We start from the raw sequence: 27,899 nt of genomic DNA on the forward strand, positions 1-27,899 counted from the left end.
GATCCTTGTAAATGAGCATTTATAATGGTAAACAAGTTAAAGGGGACACGTTTAAGTGCTTCCAGAGGCAAACAGATTCTCTGCAATCATCAAGGAATTCTGCTCCCCTCCCCTCTGATTGCCCTGCTATCATATTGCATAATTGGACAGGAGAATTATGGACATTTTTACTTTCTCCTGAAACCTGAGCTCTGGAAGAGGCAACATGCCAAGTGAGATGGATCAGTGATTTGTTTCTTGTGCTAAGTTTGCCCCTTTCTTCCTGTGCTTAGAAAGGAAATACATTCATGACCTCAACAATAGTTAAAAAAAGCTGAAAGGTGTTTATTTTGGCACAATTTAAAAATTCCCCGGTACATTAAATATCAATCTTGTCCTTGAATTAACCATTTATAGCTCAAGACTCACTCATCAAGTGTTCAATAAAGCTAGCTGTATGGGGGAGAAAACAACAACTCCACAGTATGCATTTAACGTGACAGTGCAAAAAAAACCCTAAGTAGGTTCTGTCCAGGGATCCAGTTGGGTCAGACAGCATTAATGTGATCTGAGCAAACTACAAAGCCCATGGGAATAAAGTTTGCTGTGTTTGAAAAGTTTGACAGAAAGCGACATTAGCACTGAGAAACCTGAACTCTGTCTTGGGGGTGGGGGGAGGGGACGAAGCATCCGATACTTGGCACTAAACTGTTACAGTGATGTACTTGAGGGACAGATACAGACATACAGCAGTGACATGGGCCAGTGACAGTCCCCACACAGCAATGGAGAGAATGACCCATCAATGATTTATGTATGGAAAGAATTGATGAGCAACTATGCCATGCACGGATGCAGTTTCATTGACAGATTCATAAGCAGAAACTCCCTCCCATTAAAGATGTAATATCTTTGCATTGTATCATTGCATAGTTACTTCTTTCTCCTATAAAGTTAAGTTGTTTCTGACACTTGGTCAGTTCATAGCCCCTGTCTTCCTACCACCTCAAAATGTCATTTGTATCAGAGGTAAATCCTATTGATACATAGAGAACAGACCTAAAAAGTAACTCTGGCAAAACTGCTACCTCCTGGTTTGGGAATAGACAAACTATACACATTCAGTACTCAAAAATGGAAGCTTCCCCTCTCAAACGGCCTGACTTACTGTGGCTGTTAAGTTTTAGCAGACAGAAAAAACAGCAATTAAAACTAGGTTGGATTTAATCAAACAGGGGTGTCAAAGTTTTACATATAGTGATTCAATGTGTGTGGCTAGCAGGCCCTGCTCCTTCATAGTTTCCTCTTTAGCCCCACTGTCTTTGACCTCACTGGAGGAAAGCTGCAACATTCTCCATTCTCAGGAAAGAAATGCAAACAGTTTACACTGCATTAAAATGTGCATAAAATAGATACCCAATAAAAAAGACTAGTAGCTCCTCCCTGCCCCCATCCCAAACCTTACTCTATAGCTTCGAACGAGCCTCTGGCCAGAGGCAGAAAGGGTATCTGAATCATGAGGTTTACACTCTCCACAGTGGTGTCACATTGGCCAGAGACAGCTACTTTAGCATTTTTAAAGATAAGAATCAATTGTTGTGTTCTTGAAATCATGATGGCTACCACTGGCTGGTGACAAAAATCCACCATGAGTCATTTCCTCTAAAGAACCCATTGTGGTAGTAAGGTTTAAACAAAGGCAGGTGGTGTGTGGGGGAACTCAAAGGCTAAGGTGCTGGTCTGTAGACCTTATGTGCATGGAGGATTAGATTGGGGAAATCCTTACTTGTGTTGGTGAGAATTCCCATGACAACTCCAGTTGAAATCAATGTGTGTAAGTGCTCACGGTGGCTCAACCTAGCTTAGAGAGTGTGCCTTCCTTTAGACCGCAACAGCCACCCTCATGAAACGCTGGAATGAGGGAAGGCTGGGTGTCTCAGTGGGGCAGAAATAGCAGCTTAACTACAAAGCCACAGCAAATGGATCCTCATGTAGGGCCTGATCTAAAAGTCCATGAAATTCACTGGAGAAACTTCCATCAACTTCATGGGCTTTGGATCAGACCTATACTGACCACAGACTTCAGCAGCATTTAGGATGACAATATCTGGAGACAGGTGGGTCTAAACCTACAGTTAAAAACCATGGTCCTCTATGACTAAGAAGCTGAAGAAGATGCTTCTGAAGGCATCAATTTTTGCATTGAGATACTTCATGTAAAATACATTTGTATTTTCCTGCAGCATTAAAGCCATGGCACTTAGAGTTAACATTTACAAACGTGTCCTTTAAACAAGCCCACCTCCAAAACTCTGTGTTGGCGTGCTTCACTGAGGGCTTCTGCTCCACAGCCAGACAGCTGACCACAATGAAGGAAAAAGGATCTTGCCAAAGCTGAAAGTGTTCCAAAAAAGGCAGATTCTTTGCAGATTTGAACATAGCTTCTGTTAGGAGACAAATGAAATCACAGAGCTGGAAAAGGGCTTTTCAAGCCCATCAAAGCAGTTCACAGAACTGGATATATCCTATAGTCATCATGTTTGCATTAGTTCAACTCCTCTGTCCACGTTTGGCACAAACCCATTTGACACAGTGGCTCGGCTTGTTTTTAGGTCAGCTGCTCCTGACATTTTCCTGGCATTCCAGTGGCTACGGAAAGTTTCGCCAACTCTGTGCATATTTACTAAGTCCTCAGGTAAGTTTTGAAGGCTAAACATTGCTGACCCTGGTTTCTGCAGAAGGGATCATAGCAGCGGATGCAGACATCACTAACGATCGCTCTCGTCTGACGTAGCGTGGCTTTCGAACTGAAAGGGTGGGCACAGACACACAGTTAGCAACTGCTATCTAGTCATGGCTTCATAATTAACTCATAATTAAACAAGTCAGCCAATGATCCAAAAGTGGCTATTGTGGTTCTAGAACATAGAGAAGAAAATTCGACCGATGACTAAATATTAAGAAAGACCACTAATACACCTCTTCTAAAAAAGCACTTTAGTTACTTATTGAATTGGGTGCTCATTGGATACCAGTGTTTCCATTATTATTTCCATTTTCAGCCTTACAAAGATAAGCCACATATTATTCATGTTTTATGGCTATAGAAACCAAGGCAGAGAGGCTAAGACACTAAGGCCTGGTCCCCACTAAGTCCCCACTTCGGACTAAGGTACGCAAATTCAGCTACGTTAATAACGTAGCTGAATTCGAAGTACCTTAGTCCGAACTTACCGCGGTCCAGACGCGGCAGGAAGTCTCCCCCAGTCGATGCCGCGTACTCCTCTCGGCGAGCTGGAGTACCGGCGCCGACTGTGAGCACTTCCGGGATCGATCCCAGAACATCGATTGCGTGCCGCCGGACCCGGAGGTAAGTGAAGACAAGGCCTTAGACCAAGGCCCCCACTCAAGGTCTCAGGGTCAGAGCCAAGATTAGAATTCAGGAGTTCCTGGCTTTATCAGATTATATCTCCCTGAAACCCAAAACAAATTCAGACAAGGGCTTTGTCTACACTGGCACTTCATTGGCAAAACTTTTGTCGTTCGGGGTGTTAAAAAAAAATCATACACACACCCCCAAATGACAAAAGTTTTACCGACGAAAAGCGCTGGTGTGTACAGCGCTCTCCTGCCAACAACGCTGCTGCCGCTTGTGGGGCGGTGGAAGTTTTTTTTGTCAGCAGAAGAGCTCTGGAGAGTTTTTTGTTGGCAGCAGCTACGCTACGAGCGTTTTAGCGGCATGGTTGTAGCAACACAGCCTTGTCGCTAAAAGCCTCGTAGTTTAGCCGTAGCCTTAGAGTCAGCATGCTGCCTGCAGGAAGGCCTAAAATTAAGATCGTGGTAACAAAGATTTAAATCTTAATTCTTGCACCTTAGATTTAAAAATAATCCACATACACCCACACAATGAAAGTAAACAGTTTGGCTTGTTTAAAAAAAATTGGCTTGTTTAACATCCTCCTCCCCCAACAACATTTTATCCAGTTCCTGGAAGGCTTGATTGGTCTTCCTTTAAAGTCAATAGGAGTTTTGTCATTGTCTTCAGAGTACACAGATCAGGCATATACAGTAGAATTGCAGAGTTACAAACACCAGAGTTACAAACTGACCAGTCAACCACACACCTCATTTGGAACCAGAAGTACACAATCAGGCAGCAGCAGAGAACAAAAAACAAAACAAAAAAAGAGCAAATACAGTACAGTACTGTTAAACATAAACAACTAAAAAAAAATAAAGCGAAGTTTAAAAAAATTGACAAGTTAAGGAAACTGTTTCTGTGCTTGTTTAATTTAAATGAACATGGTTAAAAGCAGCATTTTTTTTTTGCATAGTATAGTTTCAAGGCTGTATTAAGTCAATGTTCAGTTGTAAACTTTTGAAAGAACCACCATAACATTTTGTTCAGAGTTACAAACAACCTCCATTCCCGAGATGTGCGTAATTCTGAGGTTCTATTGTAAAGCATAGACTAGTTTTCAGTAGTGTCCTGATTAAATAATTGGATATACCCTATTAGGCAGTACAAGTTTCTTTGATACCTACATGTGAAATAAGCAAATACCATTTTGTAATATTTGCAATGTGACGTATCACTGAATTTGCTTTTAACTGTGCATGGTTTTCAGAAATACTTGAAACTTGCTTACTTTTTTATTTGACAAAGAGTGATTGATTTCACCTTCTCCCATGTTCTGAATGGAGAAGTGGCCAATATGATTCTGTTTAATTAAGCTTTCTTGTTTGCACATCAGCATCACAGACAGCTACAGCTTTGAGAATAATATTTGTTAGTGTACTGATGCTTTTTTTGGTGGCCTCTGTGTCTGCTTTTTTCCTGCAATTCTCAGTAGAGATTTCTTAAGAATAAATAAAGGCATCCCTAGAATGGATTATTTAATCATATACTCAGCACTACTTGAAAGAACGTGCGTTTAAAAAGAAAGAACGAAAAAGGACCGGTTAGATGAGCACCAATCCAGAGAATGGGTTACTGCCTGAACTTTTCATGCTTATTAAAACAACTCTGCCAACTCCTGCACAATATTCATGTTCCAAACACCATGTAAGTGTCATTTGTTTCAAGAGGTGTGACATTCAATCTAGTGAGCCTGAAAATGAGCCACCCAAGAATCCTCAAGATGTTCCAGCCCTCAAAACATGTCCCACTCTGAATAATTCATTTTTTGAACACCTCTGAAAACCTGAACACTCATCCATCTATTTCTAAGTCATCTATCGCCTAGCTGCCAAAGATACCATTAAGTAAGCAGCATTTCTACTAGATAATGTAGTGGTCCATGTTAATTACTGAAATGACACCCGATTAACAAATGCTAATATTACAGACATTGTCACACTTCTGTCCCCTGAACAGACTTGTAGTTTGAATTTTGGAGTTTGTTTATATATATGTACATATATGTGTACTTACTGGGTATTCCTGGCACTTCCACAATGAGATTTAGATTTTTGGGGATATTGCTAGGTAGTTTTGTATTTCTTAACTACAAGCTAACAAGGAGAAAGAAACAAAAAAGCTCCCAGAGCAAGTTGTTAAGAGGTGAAAATATTCACAGGAAAGTTTAAGGATCCCTCAAACATGGAACAGATCCTTACCTGAAGAAGTAGGGGGAGGTATCATTGATGCCTGCAGAACAGAATAAGGATCAAGTCAAATATAAAAGATCTTTGCATTTTCTAATATTAAGTGGACACTAAGGTTACAATTATTTTTAATAAGCAAAATGTCCTCACTTGTGCTACCAACTCCTTAAAAGAATCAAATCTAATATAAATTCTAAAAAATCTATTTTCTCATTATTAATGCTGTTTACACTTTTGCATTTTTCTCAGGATGGACAACAAACTTGTGAGACTCGCTTTATTTTTTTAGCCAATTCTGCTGCCAATTTCTTGTATGCCAATACAATGCTGCAAAGTTTGGGCTATAGAAACTGCAAGGGAATATCTGTTTTAAATGGTTCTGATTGGAATTTTTAAAAGCAATTCAGGGACAGTTCTTTTTAGTTTAGGTTTTGTAACAGTTTCATTTCTACAAAATTCTAGTTTGGGCTAAAAATGTGACCTGACAGTACCCCTATAAATAATTAACACTATTTGAAAGATGTGTTTATGTCCCTTAGAAGAAATGATTTTACTTACTGTTTCACTGGGCTGCAGAACTGATGCTAAAGGGGAAAGAGACAGGCCGTTATTGTTCTAAAAGGTTGGAACTGTTTGCTTCAATTGCTTATGTATTGTATCAAGTATCAGAGGGGTAGCCGTGTTAGTCTGAATCTGTAAAAAACAACAGAGGGTCCTACGCACCTTTAAGACTAAGAGAAGTATTGGGAGCATAAGCTTTCGTGGGTAAGAACCTCACTTCTTCAAGTAAGGTTCTTACCCACGAAAGCTTATGCTCCCAATACTTCTCTTAGTCTTAAAGGTGCCACAGGACCCTCTGTTGCTTTTTATGTATTGTAGAAATTCTTCACAATGAACAATCTGATAGGCCCAATAACCCAACCAACACTTGAGGGAGAATTCTCCCTCCATTACTTTGGAGGAGACATCAGTACAAGAGTATTTGGAAATCAGAGCACGTTGCCCAGAAGATGCTTTTGTGCATTAAGGACACAGGATACTCAAGCTCTCCAGGAAACAGTTATTTTTACAGGGTTAAATCAGCTCTTATTTTGCTTCCTGAGGAGGCCACCGGAGCATCACTTGGCTTTGAAGGAGCTGCCATGGAAGGAAAGCAGTAGAAGCTCGCTGTCAGTGCGTGAAGGCAGCAAATGGTGTGGAGATAGAAGGATATAGCAGTCAGAAGCAGCAGAAGAAACTGGGAGATACCAACCTTTACTGACAACAAAGCAAATAGCCAGGCAAAATGAAATTCAGCCTGGCAGAAATCCTACGAGATTCCCTCCAGTAGGCTCTGAACTCTTCTCCCTCAGATAAAAACCTCGGTTTCAACATTGTGACATGTTAGCACAAAAGGGAACTAGCAGCACAAAAAGTGGAAATTCTAGTCTAGATGTAGTTAAACATCACAAGTTTGGTGACCTGCCAGATTAGATGTCACAGCATGATAGCTCTTGACCCACTTATAAACACCCAAAGGGAGACCTGTGGTACCTAAACCTATTGAAAGAAACTTGTAAAAACAGGTTTCAATTTGTCAGTTTTCATGATACTAACAGTTTCTTTAGCACAAAATAGCTTAGCATCTAGGTGTCTATTATTGTACACTTTATATTAAGTGCCACCAAATTCACTGGAACTGTGCTATGCAATTAAGGTTACGTGTCACTTTGATCTCACGTTCCTCCTTGCTTGTGTATTGCTCTTATTTACTGATTTCTGTTGAGACTGTCTTGTTTTGAATTGGCTCTGTTAGAAGCTAAATGGAGGTGAGGGGGTACCCAGCTGATCAGTGGATGGATCTGACTAAGAGTAGCTCATTGTTAAACTGGTAGAACCTCTTAAATGGCAGCTATTACACGTGGGGTTGACAGAGAAGGGGTCGGGACAAGTAGAGAAATACAGATACATTTCTATATTATTTCAAAATTTACTGTGCAGAAGTTGAGCTACACTATATTTACACACTTGCTCCCTGACCAGGAAAGGTTAGGGTGCAATAATGTACACAGAATTGTTTTACACAGATTCTGCAACTGAAGAGAGAGTGTGAAAAATCCAGCTGACTCCATAAAAATTACATATTGGGCAAAATTTATACCTGGTATAATTCTACTGGCTTTCATGAGTTACCACAGGGATGAATTCAGCTCATTAGATTATAGTTACACAGCTGCATTTCAGATTTACATTTCTTTCCAATATTGTTCTACAAAAGCGGAAACTAATGGTGGGCAGGGGAGAGCTCGCTATAAAATGGAAGAATTCCTGTCATAAAACTTGTCATTCCTCTGTTTCTGGAGCTCCCAAATAATCCCACGTGAAACACAGAGGCAAGTGTAGTGGTTAGAGCAGAGGAATAACCAGGAATCTTTGGTTCTCTTCCTAATTTTGCTGCTGCTGCCTCATCTTGGGTAAATCCCTTGTCCTTCTGTGCATCAGTTTCCCTATCTGTAAAGCTGGTATAAAACATCAGTGTGTGGGGCTTAATAAAACTTTCCAAAGTGCTTGGAGTGCCTTGGATGAAAAGTATTGTCAAATTCTCTAAAAATGCTGCCTGTCCACATAGCATTAGTGTGTACCCTAGATATAGACCATTTAGTACCATCCAGTGTGAAGGGCTGGATTGTTGGACCCTTTGAAACCATAAAATAATTCAACTGGTGTTAGTCACTGATGCTGCACAAGAAGCATCCATGCAAAAACTAAACTGAAAATAGTTAAGTTCTGTATTGCCACAAAAAATATACATAGAGTGCAGAGGAAGTGTTTACTCCATGTATAAGAACATAAGAATGACCATACTGGGTCACAACAATGGTCCATAAAATCATAGGACTGGAAGGGACCTTGAGAGGTCTTCTAGTCCAGTCCCCTGCACTCAAGGCAGGACTAATCATTATCTTGACCTTCCCTGACAGATGATTGTCTAACCTGCTCTTAAAAACCTCCAATGATGGAGATTCCAAAACCTTTCTAGCCCAGTATCCTGTCTTCTGACAGGGGACAATGTCAGATGATTCAAATGAAATTAACAGAATAGGGCAATCATCAAGTGATCCATCCCGTTATCCACTCCCAGCATCTGGCAGTCAGAGGCCTAGGGACACCCAGAGGAGTTGCATCCCTGACCATCTTAGCTAATAACCATTGATGGACCTTCCTCCTGATGAACTTACCTAATTATTTTTTTAAGCTATTTGTGGTTTTGGCCTTCACAACATCCCCTGGCAACAAGTTTCACAGGTTGATTGTGCATTGTGTGAAGATGTACTTCCTTTTGTTTGTTTTAAACCTGCTGCCTATTAATTTCATTGGGTGACCCCAGTTCTTATGTTATGTGAAGGGGTAAATAACACTTCCCAAGTCACTTTTTCCACACCATTCATGATTTTACAGACCTCTATCATATCCTCCCTTCGTCATTCCTTTTCCAGGCTGAGCAGTCCTAGTCTTTTTAATCTCTCCTCATATGGAAGCTGTTCATAAGAACATAAGAATGGCCACACTGGGTCAGACCAAAGGTCCATGTAGCCCACTATCCTGTCTTCCGACTGTAGCCAATGCCAGGTGCCCCAAAGGGAATGCACAGAACAGGTAAGCATTAAGTGACCCATCCCCTGTCACCCATTCCCAGCTTCTGGCAAACAGAGGCTAGGGACACCATCCCTGCCCATCCTGGCTAATAGCCATTGATGGACCTATCCTACATGAACTTATCTAGTTCTTTTTTGAACCCTGTTATAGTCTTGGCCTTCACAACATCCTCTGATAAGGAATTCCACAGGTTGACTGTGCAGCTTGCAGGGATTTCACTTTTTGCACCTTTTAATTTCTAACTAACTTCCTCAATTTTGTGTACTCCCACACTCTGAAATTAAATGTTACAGCATTGTGCTGCTGTGGTGTTTTCCCCACCACAGGGATGTTAATATAATTAAATTTATGGTCACTGTTACCAGGCGGTCCAGCTATATTCACCTCTTGACCCAGATCCTGTGCTCCACTTAGGACTAAATCAAGAATTGCCTTTCCTCTTGTGGGCTCCAAGAAGCAGTCATTTAAGGTGTCAAGAAACTTTATCTCTGCCTCTCGTCCTGAGGTGACATGTACCCAGTCAATATGGGGAAAGTTGAAATCCCTCATTATTATTGAGTTTTTTATTTTAATAGCCTCTCTACTCTCCCTGAGCATTTCGTAGTCACTATCACCATCCTGGTCAGGTGGTCGGTAATATATCCCTACTGTGATAGTCTTATTATTAGAGCATGGAATTACTATCCACAGAGATTCTATGGTACAGTTTGGTTAATTTAAGATTTTAAAATTATTTGATTCTATGCTTTCTTTCACATATAGTGCCTCTCCCTGACCAGCATGATCTGTTCTGTCTTTCCAATATTAGTATTGGAAAGTATTATTGTATCCCATTGATTATCCTCATTCCACCAAGTTTCTGTGATGCCTTTTATATCAGTATCATTTAATATGAGGCGCTCTAGTTCATCCATCTTCTTATTTAGACTTCTAGCATTTGTATATAAGCACTTAAAAAGCCTGTCACTTTTTAGCTGTCTGCCATTACATGATGTAATTGAATGCGACTTTCTTTTCATTTGACTGTTTTTCATCAGATCCTACCTGTATTTTATCATTTTCCATCCTCTTCTCCTTACTAGGACATAGAGAATCTCCATTAATAGATCCATCCTCTAAGGGATGTGTCTGTTGGAACCACATGCTCCTCTGCACCTATCGGCTTTCCCCCAGCCCTTAGTTTAAAAACTGCTCTGCGGTCTTTTTAATTTTAAGTGCCAGCAATCTGGTTCCATTTTGGGTTAGGTGGAGCCCATCCTTCCTATATAGGCTCCCACTTTCCCAAAAGTTTCCCCAGTTCCTAATAAATCGTAACCCCTCCTCCCTACACGATCATCTCATCCATGCATTGAGACCTTTCAGTTCTGCCTGTCTAACTCACCCTGCGCGTGGAACTGGAAGCATTTCAGAGAATGCTACCATAGAGGTCCTGGACTTCAATCCCTTACCTGGCAGGCTAAATTTGGCCTCCAGGACCTCTCTCCTATCCTTCCCTATGTCATTGGTACCTACATGTACACGACCACCGGCTCCTCCCACACACTACACATAAGTCTATCTAGAACCCATACCCTTAATCATTTTTGTTGCCCTTCTCTGTACTTTTTCCATTTCTAATATATCTTTTTTGAGAAGGGTCAACCAGAACTGCATGCAGTGCTCAGTGTGTGGGCATACCATGGATTTATAGAGTGATATGATGATATTTATGGTCTTATCTATCCCTTTCCTAACGGTTCCTATCATTGTTAGCTTTTTTGATGGCCACTGCACATTGAGTGGATGTTTTCAGAGAACTATCCACAATGACTTCAAGATCTCTTTCTTCAGTGGTAATACCTAATTTAGACACCATTATTTTGTATTTATAGTTGAGATTATGTTTTTCAATGGGCATTACTTTGCATTTATCAACAATTAATTTCATCTGCCATTTTTGTAGCCCAGTCACCCAGTTTTGTGAGATCCCTTTGTAACTGTTCGCAATCTGCTTTGGACTTAACTATTTTGAGTAATTTTGTATCATCTGCAAATGTTGCCACCTCACTGTTTACCTCTTTTTCCAGTTCATTTACACATATGTAGGACTGCACTGGTTCCAGTACAGAAGTGCACAGAACAGATTACAATATGTACATTAAAAATAATGTAGATCATGGAACTCTAAAACATATGGAAAAGGTTTTGGCCTTCTCTCAAATTCCCAGCTAAACTGTAAATAAATGATGAAACGGAGAATGACTAAGAAACACTTTACCTTTATTTCTTCTGTAGAACATATTTGGAAGTTTATTGGCACGTTTGAGGTAGAAGAATGAAGCCACAGACAGTATCAGGAATAAACTGATGAAGAATGTCCCTAAAATGAGAGAGGCTGCCACTTCTGAGCCCCCTGTGAAATCAGAGGAAATAGCCGGTTATTTACTAGAAACCACTAAGATACAAGGGGCAAAGGGATTTATTCTCCCATCACTGCTATAGAGAATACAGAGTAAATATGCTTACATTTAGATGAGAGAAGAACATTTCTTTTGTGTATCAAAATATCAAACAGAAAACCTCATCAAAATTATTAGGAAACATCCTCCAATACTAATTTTCCTGTGTTTTAGCCTCTACCTACACTATTTTAATTATGTTTTCCTGAAGATATCCACAGATTTTTGTCCCAAGTGTTTCCTTCTTTATCCTTTTCAAACCTGCGGTTGCCAGGCATTGAACAAAAGTGGATTAGTAACCAAAATAATAAGAATACTTAAGGTAAATTTAAATTGCCCAATACAGGATTGAGTCAGGCCACTGGTCATTAAATCTGGTATTCTGCCTTCAAAATGGCCAATCTGTAATACCTCAAAGGGAAGTTAGACACTAGCAAAAAAATTTCTCCAGAACATTTGCTCAATTTGCTTAACTTATTTTGTTTAAGGTCATGATCACATGAGGTGGCATAGCTTTATTTTACGAAGCAAAGGAATGCTGAAATTCTTGTGTCCGGAAACAGAAACAGCAGATACACCACATCTCTGGTATTTACTGTAAATGGAATACAAAGACTTTACTTCAGTACAAATTCTGGCTTCATTCTGTTTTTAATTTGCTTCATTCAGGGTCAGGGACAAAAGATGTTTAATGAGATTTTAAACACTTGGGATAGTGAGATTTTTAGTACAACACTACATAGATTGTCTTAAGTTCCCAAAGCTATTCCCTAGATCTTGCAATTCCTTTTTTTTTAAAAAGCTATATATTAGTCCTCAGTTTCCCTGGGCAGGATAGCTCTTCTTCTTTACCATTTGGGTACAAGTTTCACAGGGCCAGATGCAAAGGCGATTTACCTCTATTACATCACATGTAGTATAAAAGAAAATAAGCAGCACTTGTTTTATACTCGTAAATGAATTAGAACTTGATTGAGAAACCAGGAATCACTCACATCCAAGAGCCCCCACTCCCCTTCTGTGCAGATCATAAAATAACACAACTGGGCATCTCCGGTGGGCTCTGCCAGAGAAGCACAGGGATACAATAGCAAGAGGTCCTGCAGGTCAAGATTTATGTGCACTGGCAGAGCTGTCTGGAAGGAGCTTGTATAGCACCCAACTATATGTGAATATTGTTAATGACTATACCATTTACGCTCTCACTTCATGAGCATTCACATTAAGTGGTTATTCTAGAGTAGATCACTGAATCACCTTGTCTGGGATCTTACCTCCAGTAGTGGGCAATACTTCAGCAATCTAGATATTTTCAATTTATATTTGCTTGCAGTACAAGTGAAACAATACATATAAGGAGTCAAGTTGAAGTAACTGGTATAGTTTACAACCAGCTCCAGAAACAAAAAGTTTCAAGCCCTAGAAGAGCCAGTCAGAGTCATTAGGCATCAGGTCTAATTAGAATTGGCAACTGGCATACCAAAAAAATCCCACAACACTTGCTGCAGCATCAGGTTTAAAAATCAGCTGGCAAGTAACTGGCATAACTGTTTCTCTCTGAGCAAAATGCATCATGACCAAACACCATCCTGCAGAAGAAGTGCAGTTATCTCAAAATTTGGCTTTTTTAAAAAACGTAATAAAAACTCCTACAGTCTGGAATAATTAACAACTCTAAAACAGCTGCTACACTTAAAAATATGGGAGAAAACATCTCACCGAGATTGTATCAAATGCTATGTTGTCAAGCGGATGCAGATGACAACAGGAAAAACTTTAGAGTGGCTACCCCCCAATACAAGACAATTCCATTTACTTACCTATATTCTGTAGAAAGGGGGTTACGGAACTTATATTCATTTGAAAATTCATTCCTCTGGTATCAGCTATATGGGGAAAAATGCATTTTTATGAAGCATTAAATTCAGTGCAGCTTTAGAAAAGGTTTTGAGTGACATAAGCCATCATATCATATCTGATGCTTGGTTTCTCTCATGAGATAACAGCACCTCTACCACTTCCCGGGAGAAATAAAGAAGAGGCGCATGATCACCCTCTTCTGGCAAAAGTGTTCATTACTGCATTGCCCTTACAGGAAGCCTCTCAAGTTCTTCTGCTAGTTTTGCTAAACAATTTATTAATTAAATGAAATGAACTGCTCAAAGGTAGGGTGACCAGATGTCCCAATTTTGGGTCTTTTTCTTATATAGGCTCCTATTACCCCCCACCCCCATCCTGATTTTTCACTTTGCTGTCTGGTCACCCTATGCTGTCTGGTCACCCTACTCAGAGGAGAACAAAAATGAGAAATGGGGCCTCTTACATATGGGATAGTGCAGTCCAGCTTCCTGAATAAAAGAGTTATTTGAGGTCTGAAGGAATCCTTAGTATGTGCCTATGGTAAATGCCTGTTTCTGAAAATAGTGATTAAATCATTCAAGAAATTCAATGTTAATTATTTGTCTGATGCAAGTTTGTTTGTTCTTAAAAAACAACAACACATTTTGGTATTTGTTTGAGTTCTGCATGTTACGGATACTGAGAGTTCTTAAAAGCCACAGAAAGATATGGGTTGGATATTGCATTTGATTGTAAAGATCAGATATTCTAATACAGGGGTCGGCAACCTTTCAGAAGTGGTGTGCCAAGTCTTCATTTAGTCACTCTAATTTAAGGTTTCACGTGCAAGTAATATATTTTAACGTTTTTAGAAGGGCTCTTTCTATAAATCTATAATATATAAACTATTATTGTATTTAAAGTAAATAAGGTTTTTAAAATGTTCAAGAAGCTTCATTTAAAATTAAATTAAAATGCAGAGCCCCCTGGACCGGTGGCCAGGACCCGGGCAGTGTGAGTGCCACTGAAAATCAGCTTGCGTGCCATCTTTGGCACACGTGCCATAGGTTACCTACCCCTGTTCTAATGTGTAAACAAAAGGTGTCTAAAGAAGATTAGGAGACAAAAGATCATCGATTACGGGATGCTGTGCCTCACACTGCTCTACAGCAGTCTCTGCTGGTTGATTTCAGGAAAGTTCTGATGGGTTTGTCACCCAAAGGTGCAGTAGGGCCTCTGAGAATGATGGAAATTTCAGAGAAGAAATCTAGGAATGTAAATCCTCAGAATCTTTTACGGGACAGTCTTGGTTGAACTGAATGTGTATAAAGAGGCCCCAGTGCAAAAAAAAAAAAAAAAAAAAACTGGACCGGGGATGGCAGATGACTTACTATTTCTACAATCGGTCAGATTGTAAATTGATGCAACAGAAGTGGTTTCATTCTTGCATTTAATGCAACTGCTACTCCCATCCTCATTCCACTCTCTGTAACAACCTGCACAAGAACAAAATGTACACTGAGCTGGAAATGGCATGAGAAATGTCAGGAACATCCTTCTAGTCTCCAGAATCAAGCACCTGAGAACACAGGCTTCCTGCATAAAATGTCTTACTTACTTACTATCATACTACACCAAAAAAAAAAAGCTTTAATTTCTAATGTGCCTGCTGCAACAAGGAAACAAGGTGTTATCCTACATATAAAGGACATTAAGGAGAAATCAGTTACAAGCAAGCACATGCTAGGAGGTTATTTTCATGTAGCTCCATTCACCATTTAGTTTTTTAAATTATGAAAAACAGGAAAATTTTCCAATCCCTCCATGCCATCCCTTAAAAACTCCCAGAAAAGAAGGAACCTCCCTGCTTATATTTTTCCTGCCCTCTCCGGGTCCCCATCCAGCTAAAACAAGATTTAAGACCACGTCTGTGTATTATATCACAAGCTAAGGTAGAGAGAGAGGCATAAAGATGCTAAGAACGAGTAAAAGAGCTCCTGCATCAGGATATATTGGACTCAACCCTGTCAGTCACTCGAGGGCTAGTAACGGACAATATGAAGTTGGCCTATAATACAGTATTTTTCTATTGCCCAAACTTCTTTGGTATTGTATAGTTTGCATCAGTTTACAAGCACTCAATCCTGTTTAAACTATTCCATGACAGGTAAGTGGGGTCTTTTATATCAGCCATCCTACCAATGAGGGCTGAAAACTGATTAAATTTGTGTCTTCAGTGATATCATTTGTCTCTCAATTTAGGTTTAAAGGCACAAGTTTCTATCTTTGATGAGACAGGAAAAAAGGTTAAGGCACCTCTTCAGCACTAACTTTATTTAATAGAATAAAGCAGTAGTGGCTTCATTCTGGGTCTTATGACCCAGGAGCCGGATGATTAGAAGGATATTCCTGCTAAATCGTGTTACAGTCTAGATCAGGGGTTGGCAACGTTTGGCACGCGGCTCACCAGGGTAAGCACCCTGGCGAGCCCAGCCAGTTTATTTACCTGCTGACGCTGCAGGTTCGGCTGATCACAGCCCCCACTGGCCACGGTTCGCCGTTCCGGGCCAATGGGGGCGGCGAGAAGCGGCGCGGGCGAGGGATGTGCTGGCCGCAGCTTCCCGCCGCCCCCATTGGCCCGGGACGGCGAACCGCGGCCAGTGGGGGCCGCGATTGGCCGAACCTGCCGCGTCAGCAGGTAAATAAACTGTCCCGGCCCACCAGGGTGCTTACCCTGGCGAGCCACGTGCCGAACATTGCCAACCCCTGGTGTAGATTCTAAAGCAAAAACTCACTATGTAGGCTAAAATCCAGTCCTCCACAGCCTTTAGCCAAACTGGAATCAATTATTCCATAAAGCACACTATTAGTAAAGCACTGATTGGAAAACAGCTCTGCTGGTAGATTTTCCTCCGAGGGAAGCTGCACATTTGATGCCCTTAGTAATAAATTACACCTGACATTTAATCTAAACACAAACACACCCACTGTAAGGGCAAAGCCTTTCTATAGTGAATAAGAAGAAAGCAACAAAGTATTTTATCTGACACCAAGATTTCAATAGTTTAACATTTATAGCATGATGCAAGAAGATGTGAATCTATAAGATTTATGGACAACAGTTTGTGCCACATCTCAGATCATTTAAGAACAGAAATGAATGCAGTAATCATGTAATGTTTAAGTAACTGAGCAGCAAAGCATTTAGCTTAGAAAAATAATGAACCTTAAGATACCTTTTAATATTTAATATGAAGAAAAGACAGAACCCATGGTTTTAGTCATAAGAAAGAAAAAACGTGATTTTCAATTCTTTAGTTCTACAAAGAATCAGTAATATTGAAGCATATATGCTATCTTACCGATCTTGAGTCTAGAAGAGTTTGGTTATTTTTTAAAGCTTTCCACTTCACCTTAAACAAAGGTGGATTTTTACAAACATTAGATCATCTTTTCTCCTGGCATTGTTGGAGAATGATAAAAGGAGGTGGGAAATCAATTAATATTTCTCTGAAAGTCTGCTTTAAGTGGCACAAAAGGGAACCCACATCATTTCCTGGTAATAAGAGATAGTACATTTGCATCATATTAGCCATGGCTTAAGTCTTTCTTCCCACCCCCTTAGCTGTATATTACTGTATTTTTGTATCACATGTGCTTGTAAATATTAATTTATAGTACACTTTGAATCATACCACTTTATGGTATGTGAAAACTGAAGAAAAAGTTCAGCAATGCCAGGCTACTATCCTCCCCATGTTAGCATACAGTTTCCATGAGAATTGAGGAGAGTTACATGTGTTCATACAGAGAACATTCCTCAAGATGCATGTGTACTGTAACTTTTCTTTCCTTCCCTAATTAATTATCTTCTGTGTTTTGCCACTGGCTACAGAAAAATGCTCTGGGAATTTCTCTTGGACAAAGACACTACCTGGACTGCACTGGTTAGTGACTGGACAGGTGCTGTTAGCATCCAATACATCCATACAGCATTCTGGCTGTGAAACCTAAAAAGAAAACATTACAGCACATTTCCCACAGCTCTTGGCTTTATTAAAAACACAGCTCAATCTTACCCAGTACATAACTAATGAAAAAGGAACAAATTACAGCGGCAGCTGAAATTGTATCAATGAACACTTCATTATCAATTTTTAATAACCAGCAGTAGAGGATACAGAACAGTTTGGATTACGTCAATGAGATCGTTTTGACCAGTCAGCAACTGCCCAAATTAGGGCTTTGCGAACAAATGTAAAAGAAGGTACATGTCAGTGTTGATTTTGGATGGGACCTCATAGAACCACTTTGTAAAAGCACTTGCCAACTTTTCTAGAACAGTGTACAGTTCATCTCTATGGGCTGGATCACTCTCTCCTGAGGTAAAACCCTGGAGGAGGAGATGTCAGCATGGTTGCCATTTTCCCTAATCATTTTCTTTGGCGCTTACAGAACAGGCCATAGGACTACTCAAAAAGCTGCAGATTCCAGGGGGACAGGAGGCCAGGATCATCCATGGTAAGGGTCTGTGCTTCACAGCAGCTCTAACTCCTGGTAGCCCCAAGGACTCCCCAGGGACACAGCTGTCCCAGAAACCCTCTGCAAAAGAGAATCCCCACCAGAAAGGGGACTCCATAGTAAATGTGCGGGATGATGCATGTCTACCTTGTCTCACTTAGTCCTCATTGCTTTCACCTGCACAGATCTTAGACTAGCAGAGTGCGCTCTGTGGGCTCTAGGGGGACTGCTGCAGAGGCAGCTAAGACCTCTGTGCACAGATCTGAGGGTCCTCATTCCTCCCCCATACTCCAAAGTGAGGATAAGGCTGATTTTTTATTAAACTTCACATTTGCATTGGAATTTCCTAATTTCATAGAGCACCTTTAGAAAAGGGAGATTTGCATTAATATTATAGGTGAAAAATATAATGCATGTCAGAATCATGGCAAAAACCAATCTCATATGAAACAGCGCCCTGAATAAAACTGCTCTCTTTTTGACGTTTATATGCAGAGAAAGTAGAACTCAGTTATAAAAAAAAAAAAAACTCTCTCACTGTTAGGATGTCAGTACTATAAAGTGAAAGCACTCATTAGAGCACTTCATATTCATGTAAACAAGCCAAACACCAGATGCTAAATTTTAAAAATAAAAATGTGTGGTTTTGCAAAACAGATACTACAATCATAACTCCTCCCTTACAGAAAAGCCATTCTGTCTCTGGATATCCATGTTGCAATGCATGAGAGTGTCATTTAAGCTACACAACCTCTTCCTCACGGGGCTAAAAAAAACAATATGGGCTAGTGGACTGAGCACAGAGGTGGGAGCCAGGAACTTTGCAGTTTTATTAAATCTGATTTTTTTTCTCAAAAATACCAAGGTGTTCAAGTCTCAAAACTCACAGATTCACTGAGCTTGGTGGAAAGTAACTCAAGATCAGGCTAGTATCCAAGCATATGGCTAAAGGGTCAAAGTCAGTCTAAACCAACCCAGCACAGAATTTGTTATTACAGGCAGTCATCAATTAATCAAGCAAGTGATGAGGTTCAAGGATATCAGAAAGAGTGTATCATTCATCCCTGACCTGGTTGAGATAATCAAACTTGTAATGACTGCGGCAGACTTCACCCAGTTAGTCGAGTGTGGGAGGGGAAGTCAGGGAACACTAAAGAACCAGAAAGGCTCACAGTCAATGAAAAATAGGCAGCTTGGTACATACAAAGGCTTATAGGTCAAACTGTCCTGGAGACAGGTTATAAATTTCTGCCCATTCACTGTGTAATAGGCAGCAGCAGTTTCCTGTAACCTTGGGCAGCTTTTTAAAGTTGATTTTAGCTTTCCATATTTTGGACTACTTTTGTAGCTATTGTACTGCCAAGCAGCTAGAAAGATTAAAAGCTTTCAAAATCATGATTATCTATGTTTTTCAGAGTGTGACCAGCTGCATGTCTTCTAGCCAGTGGGTTTGTGTCAGGGTGGGCGGGGGGGGGGGGGGGGGGGAGGGGGAGGAGAGTCAAAGCATTGACAGGCAATCTTCAGAACAAGTTCACCCTCACAAGTTGCCAAATTGTCTAGACAAAGCATCCAATCAATACTGCAATTTTGGGGGCTAGATCTTCATTCCTGTTGGGCATGATTTGCTCCGTTGACCTACCATATTGCTCATTGGCACAAACGCTGCTTGGAGGAAGGAAAAGCTGATATTAATTTTTACAGGCAAGTTCTGGGTGTGCTGCTTTTTTTGTGATCAGAAAATCTTCTATAAACAGCATTTTAAGGGGGAAAACCCCCACTTCCTTCCTAAGATAATTTAGCATATAAACAGGCAATTTTAACTCCATTTCATTCATAGCAGAATGAAATTTCATGCAGAGCTATGACATATAATACATACCAAACTTTCAGTGGATTTGCTTGTAACTTCAGCTATGAGTCTAGTTAGGAGAAGGATATATGACATTGCCATGCCCAGGAATGAGAAATGTCTAAATAAAAAGAGAGAGAATGGAACACTATATTAAGGACAAAGAAGATAGAATCTCTCTCTCTCTCTGCATCCAAAACAAACTTCTGATGAAATGTTAATTTTAACTGAACATAAAGGCTTTTATATTCAGCGTCTCAGAGGAGAAAGACTTACCTTGTTTAAAGGTACAAATTTGAGACACTCAGAATTTTCACTCCAGCTGCAGAGGGGCAGGTTTCTGGATATGGCAGACTGTGTGGTTGCTAGGAAACAAGGAGCCTTATCAGTCTGCTCCAAACAGGGCTATGCAGAGACTATTCCACACCCATGATCTAAAAATCAATGGGATTGCAATACGAACAGTTACTGCCTGGCACCATCGCTGATAAACCTGCCCACAACAACCACCGACTCCTCTGGCTGCAGGACTGAACTGCAAAGGATTCGTATCAGGATACAGAGTAACAGCCCTTCAGAAAGGTAATGCCATAGTTATTCTCCCCAGCACAGAGACCTGAAGTCTTCATAAAGTTTACAAGTTAAGATGCAACATTAAAAGTTTAGCTAGTTAGGATTTCTGGCTGCAATAATTTAAATTAGATTATTTTGAAACTATCTCCATATAAAGCAGAATGTAGTTTTTCAAACTATTGTTACATACATGTGTCTTCTCTTCCCCACTTTTTCCAGCCAGGCCCAAAATGACCCTAATGGAAGTCAATCCCCTTCTCCCAGTCCTAATAAAGTTTAGCTAACCAAAAACGTATCCTCAACTCCTTGATCTGACTGTGCTGTTCAAACACTTGCTATGTTATCACCATGTTATCAAAACACTCTACAGGCAATACAGTGTGTGGTAGCCAGACCCATTTCCCTCTGAAATACTATGAAAAAAATAAACTTTCAAAGCAGCCTACCTGCAGGGAAAGTATATCAGAGGAAACATAAAAGACCCCCCGATATAAGTCTAATAAGAAGAAAAAGCTAAAAAGGGTGACTGCAGGCTGAAAGCTCCAGATGGGCCTTCAGTGTCATTTAATAAACCGAAAGTAGTTATTGAAGTGTTGCTGAGTAAAAAGGATCCTGTGAGTGAATTTTAAAATAATTTATGATATTACCAAATTATAAAATCGACCAATTATTAAATAAAAGCTAAAGGAACCCACATAAACCATGTTAAACAAATTTGACTTCTATATTGAGAGAAAACCTCCTTAAATCTTAACTTTTATAAGTCTTTCTGTTAATACCAAACGATAAAGTAGTCAGACATACTTCTTGTCCCTAACTCCAAAAATTGGACCAAATGGTTCGGTAGTCTTGGTAGGAAAAGGGTCCACCCCTCACAGTGACCACTACTATAATTAGCCCCCTTCACAGCTCTTTCAGACCTAGAGACTGAGGACTTGAATGGGCTATGGAGATCACACTCCTCTCTTTCTCCTAGAAGAGGTCCCTCCAGTCAGGGATGATTTAAGCACACGGGCAGAACAAAGTGGGGAAAAGACTACACTGCATGCTACCTGGTACAGTGGACATCAAAGAATGTCAAGTTTCCAGTGGTGTCAATTCAACAACTTCCACAATTCCATTAGTTCAAATTTAAATTTACACACATGAATAAAGTGGCACTACTGCCAAATGATAAGCAGTCAGTTCAAGTTCATTATGTACTTGGCACTATCTGACACTGATAATTGAAGACTCCAGAAAAAGATTGAGCACTTGATTAGACTTGCTGTTACTGGTGCAGATTACAGTATTTGGAGACAAAGTGTATGTATCCCCTATGAACAAGATGGTTCTCCAAAATGAGACATTTATAACAGAGAATTAATGAACCTCAGGAACGACAGTTACGCACATCTTGCTTCTACGTTATGAAGCGCATGCTGAATGCACTGCATTAGGAAGGGAGATCTTTGGGTCACCTCAAACTATAAAATGGGCTATTGAGGGGAGATACGTCAGAAGAAAAAGTGCATTTGAAAGGACTGGAAAAGATTCAGATTTGGGGATTACAAAATTGGACATCTTTAGGGCAGGATGGAAATAAATTTGTAATTCACAAATAGGTCCCCAAACCACTGGTGAAAACAAGGTATATTATTCAACAGCATGTTTAAAACCTCAATTGCTAGTTTTAATCAAAACCTCAATTATCAACATTCTTCTGAGATTACTTAAGAAGACAACTTGTCTAGAGATCAGAGTATAGAAACAGGTGCCAACAAATCCTAAATGATAATACTGCCTCTGCCACTTATTTCTTGTACAGCCTGGGGCAAGACACTCAATTTTCCCCTCCTCAATTTACACATTTGTAAATAGAGATCACACTTACCTATCCTCATAAGGGTGTTCTGAATATTAATCTTTGTTTGGTATTATCAAAATGTAAAATGGTTATATAAATCCTAAGAATAATTCTACTTTGAGTATGTAGATGCAGCTTTGTTTCAAGTATAAAGCCTTTCAATAACAAGTCTCCATAGGATTTAGTTTAATGTCCTCTTACTGTGACAAGAGTCTAGAAATTCAATCGTACCAGTGAAAAGGTAAAATAAAATACCAGTACACTAATACTATAGATGAGATGCATCCAGTGGTCAAGTCTGAGTGACAAAATTCCCTCTAGTAAGAAAATGGAATAATGGAGATTACACAGGTTTTATCACAAGGCAAGGGTAAACATTTCAAAATGACCTACCTTGTGGAAAAATATTCCAGTTTAAAATAGCCTATGTTTTCCATGTTTTTATAATAAACAAAAAGTTTTAAAGCCTTTGCTTGTAACTCACAGTGCAATTGACAAACAAGATCCAAAAATGTCATAAGATTAAAAAAAAAAAATAGTTTGGTCTATTGCCCAGACTGTTACCAAAACCAAATCCAAGTTCCTTGTGGGCTATAAGGAAGCATGTACCCTAGAATTTTCAGGTGGTAGTAGACCAGTTTCTCATTTTTAAACACTTGACTGAAAAATATATTCATCACATGGACTACTTATAGAGCTACATGCAAAGGACACGTGCACTTTAGGCCAGATTTTCAGCTGCTATAAACAGACACAGGGGAGACAACACTACTCTTGGTACTTTTCGAGGCAGTTCAACACTGCAATCAATTGTATAGCTTTAAAAAGCATGTTGACAGTGTGTATAGCTTTAATATTTTGAGTTTCATTAATACAGCCAACTCTCAGAAACAGAATTTGTCTATCTTCTATACCTCACGCTCCTCAAAAAGGTAAATATTGCCTCTTTGATTATATACGACTTCCACTGAGAAAATGTCCTCAGCTGTTATAGTCAGATGCTGATCAATTTTTCATCGTTTTGGACTCTACACACAAATGTCTGTCAATACTTGCTTCATTAGTATACTAAAAGTTAAATATTGGAGAGTCAGAGAAGAAAACTATTTATTTAAATAAGTATTTTCCTGTCATCTAAATATATTTATCTTTCAGGAAAGAACATTTTAATATCTTCTGCACAAGAAAACATCAGTAACTAGATGCTTTCAGAATGACTGGTACTCATTCTTGTTGGACACAAGTTTATGGTATAGGTTCCACACACCTCTTGTATTTCCATCCCTGAAATACATTAGAGTACTAATCAACAGTGAGACAATTACATTTACAGACAGCTACTTGTTCACAGCTGCTAATGATTGTAGTGAAATAGAACATCTTTCCTGCAGCTGTTCCAGCAGAAATAGGAAATTGGATAAAAATGCCTTTGAACCTTTCCAGTGAATTGATCTTTCTCCCTCTCAAACTATAAAGGCATCTTTTATATTTTATTTGAACCAATATTTGCTCATAGAAATATCTATGAGCAAATAAATGCAGAAGAGTGGAAACCTGTAAATATATTAAGAATACTTGATCGGATTAGGCATAGGACATTCAGTGAAGCGATGCTGGTAACGTCATATATTTTGTTTAAATGAAAAGTAATGCTCATGAAAGGAGTCAAGCAGAATTAGAAACTCAAATTTGTTATTAATAAAACAGGTAAAACATATGTAAAGTTCCTTAAACTTTGCTGCCAGTGTTTGGGTCCCTTGTGCAAAGACAGCTTGTAGTAAGTAGTTCATTCTCCATGCTAATCAAAGTGCAAGACAGCCAAATAGGGCACCAACTTTGATGGTAGTTGTACTGTGGACATCCATCCACTATAAATCAAGACCATACATCTCATTTTACATGGGCCTTTAGCTATCAAATACTAATAGGCTTATTACTAACACCATGGTCAGCACTTGACCAGAGGGAAAAGACTAGAGGGAAAAGACACTGCATCCCCTATGCAATCAGAAATGTAATACTGTTGACTTTAGAATGACATTATAACAGGAGGAGATAGCTTATTCAGAATATAATGCATAATGAAACAAATTACATCCACCCTGATTGAATTGGCCCTGTCAAAACTGGTTCTCCACTTGTGAAGTAACTCCCTTCTCTCCATGTGTCAGTATATAATGCCTGCATCTGTAACTTTCACTCTATGCATCTGAAGAAGTGAGGTTTTTACCCACTAAAGTTTATGCCCAAATAAATCTGTTAGTCTTTAAGGGGCCATCGGACTTCTTGTTGTTTAAATAAATTAGAAAAACAGTTCTCTGGTGAGTACTACATTTGGCAGGACTTTCACTTTCGGTTTAAAAAAAAAAAAAAGACACACAAACTGGAGCCCAGACCATAAGTGCCAACATCCTTTATTTTGAAAACACAGATATTACAATTAAACATTAGTAAGGGTAAGATTCTGTCACAGTATTTTTAGTAAAAGTCAGGGATAGGTCGCAGGCAATAAGCAAAAATTCATGGAAGCCTGTGACCTGTCCCTGACTTTTCCTAAAATCCCTGGGGGGAAGAAAGAGGGGAGGCAAACAGAGTGCTGCCGGGTTTGCAGCTGCTCCTGGGGCAGTGGCTGACCACTGCTGCTCCAGCCCCCAGGGGGCTGACCCAACCCCAGCTGCTGCTCTGGCGGGCTGAGAACCGCTGCTCTGGCAGGCCTGGGGCTGACCCCTGGTCAGTTGTTTGGCAGCCCCAGGGCTGACCGCTGGCCAACTGTTGCAGTGGCTGGTCAGCTGTTCAGTGGCCCCGGGGTTGACTGGGCAGCCACCGCTCTGCCCAGCGCTGACCACCGGCTAGCTGCTCTGGCTCTGCCCCAGAAGTAGTCCCGGAAAGCCACGGAATCCGTGACCTCAGTGACAGAATCATATCCTTAAACATTAGATACTTCCTATCATAAAATGCTAAAAATAAAAACTAAAACCTTAAGTTATTGTCAGCTCTGATCTCAAGTGCTCGAATAGGCATGAGCTACATGCTTTACATTTTTACTCAGCAGTATTTATTTGGCTCTTGTAGCCTGACAACCAGAAAATTATCCCTTTCCTGGATGCAGGGGTGCTTCTGTAACTCAAGGTTTATTAAAAATAACAAAACTTAAATTAAGGATAGTCATTAGTTATACTAGCATAGGTGTATTTTTAGCATTGTGTCCAGTATTAGAATCATAGAATCGGAAGGGACCTCAAGAGGTCATCTAGTCCAGTCCCCTGCACTCACTGCAGGACTAAGTATTATGAAAGAACTGTATCCGCAAGTTTGTTTGTTTGTTTCCAGATACAGGTCAAACAAAACAAAACAAAACAAAAGAAAAAAAGGAAGGGAGTGGGTGGTAGAAATTTGGTGCATACATTTCAGGTGGATTCAGTTACCAGATAAGATTTTGAAATTTTATCATCTCCATTCTGCTGCCAAATGCATTTTTAGTTCTGACCTTTAGTTGCTCGTAACTGTCAGGATATCAGACAGGCAAAATAAATTAGATCCCAGTTTCATAAACCACATACTTGCAAAGGCCAAAAAACTCCCACTTACCAAATTTTTCAGAGGTTCATACTGAAGTACTGGATCTTCCATAAACGCTTTTTATTCAGGAAGGAGGAATTTAACATGGTGTACTGCTAGGTTCTCATTCATACTGCAAATACATGTAGCAAGACACCTACACAGTAGAAGGACAGGCAATTATTTGGGCTGTGCTTATCACAATCCCTTACAAAGGAAAGCTTTCTTAAAAAAAGACTTGTTTTTCCAGCTTCTGTTACCTGTTTTTCCTGATCTTCTAACACATACCCATGATAAGGACAGTGCTAGTTTAGTTGGGACCTACAGAGTTGACCTAAGTATATGTGAGGCCTCCTGTAAGCATTGAAACAGACCCTCATTCTATCTACAAGAGTGGAAAGTTACACTCACTTTAAGCCTTGTTTCTACTGAAAAGGAGTTAGTTACATGGTTCGAACGTGCCTAAAGCAGCCACTGGGTGACCCAAAACTGCCATCATTGTTCAATCAGCCAGAAGTTTGCAATAACTGCTTCTACAATGACAATTGTTACTGCTACCTTCAAAGTTTGATGAGAGAAATTAATGTTGGCAGGGTTTGTTGCCAAAGTATAGTTACATACTCCAGTTACAGGTGCTTTAGAAATGCTTTTAGATACTTACTAAGCCTGCTCTTGTGCAATTAAAGAGATTAAACTGGTAAACACACTTTAAAAAGTACTTCCTTAAAACAAAACCTAAAATCCAGGACTGCCAAACTATGATAATTTGAAAAAGTGGGGGTTTTTTTCATAAGAAGAACATTACAAAAATTCTTTCATTGGAGAGAGATTCTGTACTGTCAAATCAGCCTAAAAATGTGGGCATTTCCTGGTCTTAGATTTGGTAGAGATCTGATTTTACATAATTTATTTGTAAGGATTGGGAAGAAAAGAGATTTCTATTTTCTTGACTTCCCCTTACATACCAAAATGCTGCAACCGCTCCCCGACTTAAAATGTACAGTAGCTTCTTTGCCAGGGAATGTATTCTCCACACCCCCTATTTTTCTGTGGTTCACATTGCTTGCTAAATATATTACAACAAGCTATTTTCTGTCTGCAGCTTTGAAACCTTTGTGCAACTTCCCCTCCCCATACCCACTGCAGGAATTTCACTAATTACTAGTGTTAAGACAGGCATTTGTTTTTATTAAGATTTTGGGTTTTTTTAGAAGAATCCTGAGATGAATAATTTTTGCCGTGCCTGTTTTAATGCCAATTTTTAAGTCACATTCAAGCTTAGTTTACTTTTTAAGCCTTCTTCATTCTGATTAAACTAGGTTGAGCAAAACCCAGTAAAATGAATCCCAAAAATGTGAGACCCCATCCCCAGAAAGATGGGTGTATTGAGGGGGTTACAGGACAAGGCACCAGGGCCATTTGAATCCCAAATATGTGTCCCCCACTGTCGCCCTTAAAAAAGGTGAGTTTATGGGGGGGGGGGGGGGAGTTACAAGAAGAGACACTGGGGCGTTTCTCCTCCTCACGCCTCATCCCACCAAAGGAAAAAAAGGGGCATTAGTCATTCCCCATCCTCTTGTTGTCTCCCCCACGTATAGAAGATGGGGGCCCTTGACCTTCACTCCGACTTGTCCCCCACAAAATATGGGGGCTTTGATCGCCACCCCGTCCTCCTGATTCCCCTCCCCCGCGACTGCAGAGGGAGGCAGAGCCTTTGGCCCCGCACCCCAGAGAATGTGGGAGGCCCAAGCCCTCATCGCCCCCTCTTTCTACACCCCAGGATGCGGGGGAGCCCGAGCCCTCTCCTTCGCCCCCCGCGCTGGGGGACCCGGCAGGCCTGAGCCCCCAGAGCAGGGGGCACAGGGGCAACAGCGGAGTATCGCCCAGGCATCGGAGTGACTCTGCACCCCCGGAGAGGGGGGTTCAAACCCCTGCAGGCCCAGGAGGGATTCAAGCCCCTCTCCACAGCCACCCCCTCACCTGAGTGAGGAACCTCCAGAGCCGCCACCAGCAGGTTCCCTTTCGTACCCCCCGCCCTCAGGCGGCGTCCAGC

The 27,899-nt window shown here is 40.3% G+C and overlaps 1 protein-coding gene across 2 annotated transcripts; it reads right to left on the reverse strand.

Moving 5' to 3' along the window:
- Positions 1–298: 298 nt before the first annotated feature.
- Positions 299–27,894, reverse strand: C19H1orf159 (chromosome 19 C1orf159 homolog). 2 transcript variants are annotated; one of them, XM_054009314.1, is made up of 11 exons: positions 27,827–27,894; positions 25,877–26,003; positions 20,146–20,234; positions 19,900–19,990; positions 17,434–17,509; positions 14,891–14,995; positions 13,481–13,546; positions 11,480–11,614; positions 6,145–6,170; positions 5,599–5,629; positions 299–2,786 (listed from the first exon to the last, which is right to left on the reverse strand). In XM_054009314.1, the coding sequence occupies exons 4-11, from the start codon at positions 19,969–19,971 to the stop codon at positions 2,689–2,691; spliced, it is 609 nt and encodes a 202-aa protein (XP_053865289.1). In that variant the 5' UTR covers positions 19,972–19,990; positions 20,146–20,234; positions 25,877–26,003; positions 27,827–27,894; the 3' UTR covers positions 299–2,688. The 2 variants fall into 2 exon arrangements, with proteins under 2 accessions (XP_053865289.1, XP_053865288.1); XM_054009313.1 differs by lacking the exon at positions 20,146–20,234.
- Positions 27,895–27,899: the final 5 nt, after the last annotated feature.

Source organism: Malaclemys terrapin, chromosome 19 (assembly GCF_027887155.1).
Source record: "Malaclemys terrapin pileata isolate rMalTer1 chromosome 19, rMalTer1.hap1, whole genome shotgun sequence".
Lineage (NCBI taxonomy): Eukaryota > Metazoa > Chordata > Testudines > Emydidae > Malaclemys > Malaclemys terrapin.

Bases quoted from the DNA above. Each gene is read 5' to 3' on its own strand.
- C19H1orf159 (XM_054009313.1), bottom strand. From the start codon at position 19,971: ATGGCAATGTCATATATCCTTCTCCTAACTAGACTCATAGCTGAAGTT. The intron at 13,547-14,890 runs GTAAGTCATCTG...TTCCCCATATAG, and splicing joins TCTGACCGATTGTAGAAATA to CTGATACCAGAGGAATGAAT. The intron at 6,171-11,479 runs GTAAAGTGTTTC...TTTCCCCTTTAG, and splicing joins GTTCTACAGAAGAAATAAAG to CATCAGTTCTGCAGCCCAGT.